The sequence below is a fragment of the Anoplopoma fimbria genome, chromosome 18 (genome assembly GCF_027596085.1).
Source record: "Anoplopoma fimbria isolate UVic2021 breed Golden Eagle Sablefish chromosome 18, Afim_UVic_2022, whole genome shotgun sequence".
NCBI lineage: Eukaryota > Metazoa > Chordata > Actinopteri > Perciformes > Anoplopomatidae > Anoplopoma > Anoplopoma fimbria.
This window is the reverse complement of record NC_072466.1, coordinates 19,332,859-19,343,181: the sequence shown is the minus strand read 5'-3', so window position 1 is coordinate 19,343,181 and position 10,323 is coordinate 19,332,859. Positions and strand designations below refer to the sequence as shown.

The window sequence follows — 10,323 nt, the reverse complement described above, 5'->3', positions numbered from 1 at the left end:
ACGCAACGACCGACGCGAGAACAGTTTGAGGAGAAAAAAAAAAAAAACCTCCAAAAGAACTTTTCAAATCCTCACAGGAAGCTTGGAAGGAGAGAACATGTGTCAAGAGGTCGGGAGGAGATTCCACACGATGCTCCTGCTTGTGTCGATGCTCCTCGTTAGTTCGGGGACAGGGTTTCCTACCAAACACAAGAACGTTGCCCACAAGGTAAGGTCTGCTTCACGTATTCATTCTATGCTCCATTATAAAGCTGCTGAAGGCTTCAAAAGTCTTCAAATCAAAAACTGCCGCCCAAGAAAAGCGTTTTTTTTCCCCCCCTAAAAATAATTAGATAAAGTTAGTTCGGTGGTGAATCTTTTGTAAACTGTTGTAAAAAAAAAAGTCAATCCTCTATTACTGTGGTCTCACACCTTCATTGATGTCGACTGGTTTTCAATCTTGTAATCACAAAAAAACAATATTATTAATTTGTACTTTTTTTTATTGCAATGCTTTAGCAACGTTTTTGGTTTTTTTTTTTACTTTCATGCCAATAAAGTCTAACTGGATTTAACTAAATTATACAAATATTACAAAACTAAAACTAAAATCATGAAGCTTTTATGAGAAATTGCGATAGCATTTGAAAAAAAAATACCCATACTAATATTAAATAATGCCACTAGTAGCTATTGTGTACGACACACTCTAGAATCAGGTGCCTTTGAGGAAATTTGAAAAAGATTACGAGTTAGTAATTCATGTTATTTCCAACTCGTTCTATGTTTATTTGCTCGTCTGTTTCAAAAAATTGGAATGGCATAGAAAAAATGTGGACCAGCTCTTTTTCATTCCATGTCAGTCAAATGATTTAATCATTGAACTGCAGCAGTACGGTAAGGTTCGCCATCACAGAGCAAATGCACGCTGTGTGGTGTGTCTATGGGAATGTTTATGTTCCACACGGACATATTTGGATATCAAAGGCTTTCTGTGTGTGTTTGGGTCAGAGTTCAGTTTTTGCCTTTGAACTCTCCTTCTTGTGTGGCCTCCCATAGATTCCCTTGTGGGACTCTCTCATCATCTGTCTGATTGATGTCAAAGCAGAAATAGGGAGGGAGAGGAGGAGGAGGAGGAGGAGGAGGAGGAGGAGAAGGAAACGGTTGGTGAGAAGACAAAAAATCTCACTGTGGCGCTGTGACTGTGTGATTGTTCATTTTATTCACCAAGAGGCTGCAGTTAGTGACTCCGTGCCCTTCACTGTGACCTGCCGTAAACGGTGGATGGAGAGATTAGCAGAGGAAGAGAGAAGGATGGGGAGGGGGGGGGCTCAGTAAAGTGGGTGCCCAGTAACGAGATGCTTATGTAACCAGAATAAGGCGAGCCCCCTCACCGTCTCTCACACTACTGGAGCTCAGGTCAAGTGTCATTCATCTGATTGTTTACATTGGCTCTTTTTTGTGTTAATGTGGAATTTCCTGTTTTCCGTTTTACCCCCATCCCTCAGCGAAGAAGAGGAGGAGGAGAAGGGGTTTGTGTTTAAAGTGGCCTCTTTTCTAAATATTGGGACCTGTTGCACCGACTGTTTTGTACCCCCACTTTCCACCCCGATTCCACCAGGCATGCATTTGTTGTCCCGTTTCCATTTGCTAAAGATGGCGATCAAAGAGCGTCCATAGTTTATTGTTCTTGTGTAATGGTTTGGAAACAGCCAAGTGCAGGGGCCTTTGATATTTGCAGCCACATAAATCAGGGCTGCCACACCGCCTGCCCCCCAACCCCACCGCATTCCGTCCCTACTCCTCACCTCAGCCCCTGCTGCCCCCATCCCGTCTCCCGACCTCCTCTCCCTGACCTGAATGTGTGTCACCATCAGCAGTAGCTATGACAGTAGCTCCAACTGGATCCAGTCTTTTCGGTATAGTAAGAGGAGGACACGATGCATTGCCAACGTGGGTGGATTGAATGTTTGTCCAAGAGAGAAGCAGCCTCCAGACCAGAGCGAGGTCCCCCACTGCATCCAGATAGTCTCACTGTTAAACACACTGCATGCCATCAGCCATTGGCCTTTGATCAGAAGTGCCCCACTACACAGAGGAGGAGAGCAGGATCAGAGAGAACGAGGGGGAGGAAGAGAGGAGGAGGAGGAGAGTGATATACAGGACGAAGGAATACAGGATCCAGATGTGTAACAAGACGCGATGAGGAGGGTGTGAGAGTACGCAGCCTCTCTCTGTGTCTGTGAGTGTGGAAGTGTAGGAGCATGTGTGTAATGTGAATATGCTCACTGCTGCTAATAACAGGCCGGTAACAGGGTCAAATGGAGCATCATGCTTGTTGATTTCTTCTATAAAATCTGACATGAGACAGCAGACATTAGGTGTATCATGAGAGCGGCAAGGGCATGGGCTTTTTATGCTCGGATTCTTTTAAGAAGAAATCCATTTTTTAATACAGGGGCAAAGCACAAAGAGTTGGCTTTTTAAGTCAGTCGGTTATTTAGAGGAATACAAACTAACCAAGTAATTACCCCTATGCAACATTAGTTTCATTATTGATTTAATCTGCTGATATATTGATTCCTCATTTAATCTACTGCATAAAATGTCGAGCAATGGTAAAAAAAAAAATGTAAATTCCAGTTTCACAGAGTTCACAAATTTCTCGTTTTGTCTGAGCAACAGTCCAATATCCAAAGATATTCCTTTCACAAGATTTGAATCAGAGACAATCAACACATTTTCACAATAAGAGGCTTAATCTATAGATTTTTTTTGTCATTTTTGATTGAAAAATTACTAGAAGGACTAATTGACTATCACACTAGTTAGTGATTATTTTTCTGTCCATCAGTTAATTCATGGGGGCGACTGTGTCTCAGAAGGTAGAGTGGATTGTCCCTCGATCAGAAGATCGGCGGTTCGATCTCCGGCTCCTCTAGTTCATGTCTATGTGCCCTTGGGCAAGACACTTAACCCCCAAATTGCTCCTGAGGGCTGTGCCATCAGTGTATGAATGGGTGAATGATGACATGTGGTGATAAGAGCTTTGAGTGGTCGGAAGACTAGAAAGCGCTAAACAAGTACAGACCATTTACCATTTATTTGACTTATTGCTTCAGCTCTACTAACATTATATCCAGTGCAAAAAAATATCCAGAGGATAAAATTCAGAGACAAAGGCTTAACATGCTACTTGTCATCACCAGTTTACGGATATCTGGGGAGGGGGCCAACTTCTCTTCATCCATCATTTCTCATGCTTGACGGGCTCCTCCTCTAAACAGGCATTATGTGTTCACATGCTTGAATTTGACGGAGCACATAACTTCTTTATGGGACAATCACAGGCCGTCAGTGAAAAGTACGCCCTGTTCTAGAGGCCGTAAGTATAAATCATCAACCATTTGGTCATTGATTCAGACATTTCTTCCCTTCTTTAGGCCTCCAACTGCAAATGGTTTGTCCTGAGCAGTCGGCACACTGACTCATGTCAAAACTCAAGGTCCAGTCAATGAAGCACATTCAGGATGATATAGACATGAGTCACCGACGGACCAGGGTTCATTATAGGCATGGGATTCAGTTTATACCAGTGTCACGTATGAAGCAGATATGCGTCCTATTAGCCATAAAACAGACTTATGCACACTGGAGAATGAAACCAAAGAGAAATCAATTTTCAGTGACTTTATTCCACATACAGTACATATATCTACAATTCACCTCCATTGTTATGTCACCATTAATCACCATTAATCCCAGAGATCAACATTTCCTCCTGCTGGGCCCAGTAACTGGAAAACCTAGAAGGTCAAATTAAGTGGCGGCCATAGTGGCGGCAGCACAGCAGGTTCAGACACACTCGCACCAGCCCAGGGGTCCCACGCCTCCCAGGCCCTCTCATTAAAGCTAAAAGAGGATCTCTCTGGCACAGGCCCCTCTTTGTCCACTGCCTGGATGCCATGGCTGTTGTGGGAAAAAAAGAAAAGAATGAAATGAACGAAGGCTGGTTGGTCACTTGGCTGGTTAGTTGGATGCCTCAGGGGCTCTGTGGAATTGCTGACCAAGCTACAAAGTGGTAGATGGTTTAAAGGTTTCTTCCTGGAGACAGAGCAATAATTGTTTTTACATCAATGAGTCACTATAAATGATAGATCATTTTTTTATCATTAGCCCCGGTTTAGCCACTGGCTTTGAATGTAATCTAGTTGTTTGATTGATTATTCAAGGCCGTGTCTGGCATTTTTCCTCATCCATTAAATCTCTTAAAGTATTCCACTATATTATTGTTTCTGGTCCAGCTAAACTATTTATCTTGTGTCTCTACTTGTTTTTTCAGGCTCATGGCCACCTGATTCACAGCGGCGGGGTCCAATATGTGCCTGAGGCTTTGGAGCAGGAGAACCAAGTTCAGAGTCTCCTGTCTGAGCCCCACATCCACCAGAGGAGGTGGTCCCACCCTCAGCACCGATCCGTTGGTGTTCTTCCACAGCCTGAGCCTGAGGAGGAGACCAAACCCTTCATCCTGGATCTAAAGAACTTTCCAGACCTGGCCAATGCTGACATCAACTCACAGAACCCCAACATACAGGTGAGTCTGGAGAGAGGGGTCTCTTAGACAACCTTATATATTAAACAAGTGCAGTGCCCGTTCTGGACGTGCCCGTTTGGAACAAGGCTTATTGGCTGGCCCTCAGAAGTGCTCATTGCAGGGCTGTAGAGAACCGCTCATCGCTCCTGGACTCCAGATAAGTGAAGAAGAGTTGTAACGTTAGTATATCCATCTTCCTGCAGCAAAAGTGAATTAGTCATTAAGCCCCCGTCAGTAAAGGCTCGCTACGGACCACATGCTTGTTGGCATAGCTCCAAAGCCCTGCTGCACAAAGTTTATTAAAAGTGAATGTCACACCAAGTGTGAAGTAGATGAACAGTTCCTAAGTGTACAGACAGAGATTCCTTGCTTAATTGTTAGATGAGGCTGCTACAATGCCATCTATTGGCCAAATGGCACAACATCTAACTCAGACATCATATCTACATGTCCAGCAAACTTGCAATAGCACCAATCATTAAGGGAACTTTTTTTTTTGTAGTATTAGCCCTGCCTGCAGCATTTGAGCAAACTCTGAGGGCTAGTTTAAGCAAAACTCTATAGACCAACAAAAGTCCCCAAAAGTTGATTGTTCTGGCTCGGACTAAAGATTTCTGTACCAAATATAGTTACGATTGCAGCAAAAAAACACATTTTTACACAATTCAAAATGACTGAAAAGCAATCTAAAAGCAAACTAGATTGTATATAGATATATAGATTTCTCTGGACCCACAGAATCCAGGAGAGAGGCCTATGGTTCAAAAGTTACAGTTACAGGTTAGTGGGTGTATTGCTGGGGACTCCCTTGGATCCACAAGTAGTGAAAGTGTAATAAAGGAAAACTGGCTCTGTAAAAGTGTGAGCCATTACATCCTCGTCATCTTCTAAATTGACCCAAAACATTGAAAAGAATCCTGTCAAACTCTGCTCAGTGTAATCAGGATGTGGTTAGAGAGACATACTGATGTCTGCATCAAGTACAGAAACCAATGAAATGCCTGATCACTTTTCATGTAGCAAACTCTGACTAAAAGATATATTCAACTAAGACAAAAGAAAGCATTTCCAATCCTCATACATTATTCCTAACTGTTCAATTTATTTCACAACAGTATAAAAGATATTCCCTGTAGTCTCCTTTTTGCCTGGTCTTCACATCAGCTGAAGTGGGCCCTTGGAAGTACTTTAGCATCGAGGATGAGTCATATTGAGCTAATGAGAGGTAGTTATCCAGAATAAATGCTCATATTCTCTCCCTGAGAGGACGGTTTGGTTGGCTGAATACTCATGCTCACGTCTGGCTGACTGACTTAGATCAGCGGGTTAAAAAACTTCTCAGCCGATTTGAGTTGGTTGATTACTTGAAAAGAGCTTGTAGCTCAAAAGTACTGGAGGTACCTTCATTTTTAATGACACATTACGGCAAAATCAGAGTCAACGTGTCAATACTGGACAGTTCAATGGCTTGTTATGTGTCGTTGGGTTAACACCGTTAACAATAACCATTTCTAAGTGTGGTTATGCTAAGATATGTAGTCTTGGTTTGCTAGTTTAGACTAAAGTTGTTCAACTTGACAAATATTGAGACTGTCTAGATTCAGACAAACATACATACTTCAGATTGACAGAGACCCTCTCTATTTCTGCTTAGGTAACCATTGAGGTTGTGGACGACCCTCAGATGGAGGTAGAGATAGACCTTGCCAAAGAAAAAGACTGGCTACCCTCTTCTTCCTCCTCACCCTCTTCCACAGTGGATTGGCTCGGAGGCAAGAAGCTTTTCTGGCCTCTTTTCTGGACTTACACCGACACCGACTCCAGCGAGGATAGCAACAGCCGGTCCGGCGGGGAGGAAACTGGCGAGGAAGAGGAAGAGGAGGATTACTCCCTGGATTACGGCAGCGAAGAGCCCTTACCCAGCGGAGTAGGCGGAGACTGGGATACACGTTGGAACGAAGGCTGGGATCCAATGCAGAACTACTATGGTAAGGTTTGCCAAGTGGTACACTGGCCGTCTGCTAGTACAGCCACACAGCTTTTTTAGATGTGACTTCATCACAATGATTATGGCTTGTAGAAAACTACCAAAATGTATCCTGTGTGTTTTACCAAAGATGGTAAATGCAATGACTGAATTAATCGTATGAAAAAAGATATAGAGATAATAGAAATATCTGGAAGGAGAGACAGAGAGAGAGAGAGAGAGAGAGAGAGAACTACACAGTGGCTCAGGAAGGCTGCATGATTACTGTCTTCACAGTCAGAGAGAAACAAACGATGCCAGCATGCGAGGCAGCATGAGCATTCGACCATCAGGACATTGTCGGTAATGCGTACTTTGAAGTTGACACTGGTCGTGCTGGTCGCAGAGGCCTGCCTTTTGAAGATGGGTCCGATGCGCTCGCTAATGGCAGCGTGAGGCCGGCACTGTTCCCTGGGACAAAACAGCCCTCTGCCTGTGGACAATTAGAGGGCAGATTTGGAACACAGAATGACAGGGGCCATTCGGCCGGCCCTTTTCATCCTTCCCCGGGACCCCATGCCCCTCCCCCCCAGACCCTGGCGGCCCTCACTGCCTTTCTGCGGTCTGCATAACTTTTACAGCTCTTTTTCCTCTCTTAATTCTGCCATTCTCTGGTGGGAAAACATGTTGTGTCTCAGCCTGCACATACCACTTATTCATTTGTAAAGAGTTGAGTTAAGATTGTAAATAAAAAAAAAATGAGAAAAAGAAAGGTGAACATAGTGAATGAAAGGGAGAGAAGATAAAAAAAGGGAAAGAAAAAGAAAAAAAAGTCTGATGGGCAAGGCAGTGTGTGAGTCTATCTGTGCGAGTCCTACTGTAGCTCAGAGCGCAGTCATGGACTTACCACAGCCTAAGGCTTTCATTCTTCAGAGATATCTCACATAAATACAAATCTGTGTATGATTGGTCCATTTGTTTTTAAAGGTTGTTGTTGCACAAACTTCTACTGTTGTGTTGTAATCTGAAATGTGGTAAGGGGCTAGTTTTGGCTAGTTTTTACTCTTTAGGTTTTCCTTATCCATCCTACTCAATATATAGATTTGAACTGCTGTGCATATAGTCGAGCCAGCAAAAGCTAACAATGCCTATTAAGTGGTCACATCTAAAGACTCAGTGAGCATAAATCAAGGATGTCTGCCTCGGCTTCTTCTGTAATTAAGACTCTCCTGAGACCTCATTCCCGGATGGCCACATGGCGAGTTGGCAGCGCCCACAAAGTAAAATAGGGTGCTCGCTACACCCAAGCTGGTATTTCTGCACCCACCTCGCCTTTAATCAAGAATGACTTGTTTTCAGTGTTATTAACACCACAAGGAAACATGGTGCGGAGGCGGACTGCCACAGCACAGCCTCTCTCTCTAATTTGACTGAGGCCTTCTTAAAAAGAATATGGGTTTGCATGGGAAATGTTGGACCAGGAGAAAATTGTCATTTATATGGAATGAGACAGTCCAGTGTTGGATACGACTGTTGAAGTATCCACTGAGGTCCCTTTAACACAAAACTCTAAGGTGTTTTGTTGTTGTTGTTTTTTTTCACCCTGTATTCCTAATCTCAATCAACCCTCTGAATTTTTGTCTAATTAGTTGGTTAAATACAGTACATCTATTACTTGTAATCTGTGCCAGGAAGCATGATGTAGAGTTCCTGTAACTGTAAATTGAATTCCATGCTTTCATTTTGTATTCCTTTCATAATCTCTCCGATAGCTTTTGCAATATGTCAATTCTATTGTGCAATAATCTTAATAGAATCTGATGAGTCTTCATAGTACGACAAGGTACGCTTTGAAATGTAGCACAAGGCTCAGGCTGAGATTATGGCACTGACTGTGTTTTCATTTTGTTTTCCACAGAGAAGGAGACAGATGAGTGGACTCCCTGGTCTCCCTGTTCAGTGACATGTGGAGTCGGTGAGAGGAAGAGGACTAAATCCTGTGGTTACTCCTGCACTCTGACAGAAGCCTCTAAGTGTGACCCGGAGCCTTGTCCTGGTGAGATTATGTTTCCCTTTCAAGAGAGAAAAATAATAAACCAAAGCCAGAGTATTTAGATATTATTTATTCTACTTTCCCAGCTGTTTTTTTAATCTACAGCTTTATTTGTAGGTGATGTCAACACTGTGGTAGAGCCTTTCCCTTTTGAGATGGAGAATGGCACAGAGCCATTTGGTACAGGTGAGTTTTTTTATATAGGAAAGTTCTCCATAATATCTTTCATTATCTTAAAGGATTGCATCATACAGTATTTCAACCCATTAACTGCAAGCTGTTTATGATGTACAGTCCACAATTTTACAATCAAACTCAGTCAGATGTATACCGTTGTTATAGTTACCTCTTGAGCTCATGGATTATGGTAACTTGCTACTGATAGGCTGTCACAGGGGAATGTGGGGAATGTGCTCAATACTGTAACATAGATGTTTATAGATGCCAGACATAGGATCCAGACTTGACTACAAGGGAGCCTCTGTTCGTGCCACCAATAGTGGGACCATGAACAACTGTAAAAAATGATCTCATGTATTATTGCTGTCCTCTTTCAAACAGATGTGGACAGCTGTGAGAAGTGGCTCAACTGTAAGAGTGAGTTTCTCCAGAGGTACCTCCACCAGGTGTTGTCTGAACTACCCAGCTGCCCCTGCTCCTACCCTTCTGAAGTGGCGTACACTGTGGTCAGTGTCTACGATGAGAATCATGGCCGACAGTTCCGCTGGCGCGATGCCAGCGGCCCAAAGGAGCGCATGGACATCTACAAACCATCAGCGCGTAGCTGCATCCGTTCAGCACTTTCCGGAGACTCATCTACTCTCGCAGCGCAGCACTGTTGTTATGGCGATCGTGGGCGGCTGATCACGCGGGGGAAAGGCGCAGGAATGCCTAACCTGATCAGCACTGAGTTCTCACCTGAGCTTCACTTTAAAGTTGATGTGCTGCCTTGGATTCTCTGCAAGGGAGACTGGAGTCGCTTCCACGCTGTGCGGCCACCAAATAATGGATTGAGCTGCCCAGAAAACCCCCATGAAGACGTGTTCATGAATGAACTGGAGGAGGCCAGGGAGTACTGAGGGACCACAGCCAAAACTACCACTTCACTCAGAGAGTCAGAGAGCCCAGTCCTAATCTGAGAGGAGACTGTCTTCTTTAAAAGTCATTAAATGTTATATCTGAACCATGCTATGCATCATGCATTAACCGAGCACTGACGCAGAGGAAATGCCCATTTTTGGTTGGGATATTTGTGGGGATTAGGTATGATGGGGAAGGGTGGCTGTCTCAAGTTAGGAGTTGGCACAGTGTCCTGATATCAGGCTCAACTGAACTGAACTGAATTACAAGAATGAAAAAAAAATGCAGCGTTCTCCCATCGCTTGCCAACCTATTTCACATCTGGCATAACATCAAGCTCTCTCTCTTTAAATTCACACTCTCCTGGGTGCGTGTAAGCGTGATGTCTACCTACCAGCTTTTTGACGTGTCCTGGAGCTTGTGATTGACAATAGCAACATATGGTAAACATCCAGATCATGCTTCTTGTAGGTTTAACAGTAGGTTACATTGATGAAGCAAACATATGCATTGGGAAGAGTCCAACAGAAGAATATCCCAACTATGCTGCTACAATATAAAATCTTTCAGGTTTTACAAAGGTATTAAGGAGAACAAGACAACAGGACATCGGGAAACCCAAAAGACGCCACATGCATTCACAGTATGTAC

At 43.5% G+C, this 10,323-nt stretch overlaps 1 protein-coding gene across 1 annotated transcript; it reads left to right on the top strand.

The window, feature by feature from the left end:
• Positions 1-97: 97 nt before the first annotated feature.
• ism2b (isthmin 2b) lies at positions 98-9,671 on the top strand. The gene is made up of 6 exons (XM_054618145.1): positions 98-208; positions 4,322-4,573; positions 6,228-6,561; positions 8,458-8,595; positions 8,710-8,778; positions 9,154-9,671. Exons 1-6 carry the CDS (start codon positions 98-100, stop codon positions 9,669-9,671), a joined length of 1,422 nt encoding a protein of 473 aa, XP_054474120.1.
• The last annotated feature ends 652 nt before the right edge of the window (positions 9,672-10,323 follow it).

Coding starts and splice junctions, on each gene's coding strand:
- ism2b (XM_054618145.1), top strand. CDS start 98: ATGTGTCAAGAGGTCGGGAGGAGATTCCACACGATGCTCCTGCTTGTG. Junction 209..4,321: donor ACAAGAACGTTGCCCACAAG/GTAAGGTCTGCT, acceptor TTGTTTTTTCAG/GCTCATGGCCACCTGATTCA. Junction 6,562..8,457: donor TCCAATGCAGAACTACTATG/GTAAGGTTTGCC, acceptor TGTTTTCCACAG/AGAAGGAGACAGATGAGTGG.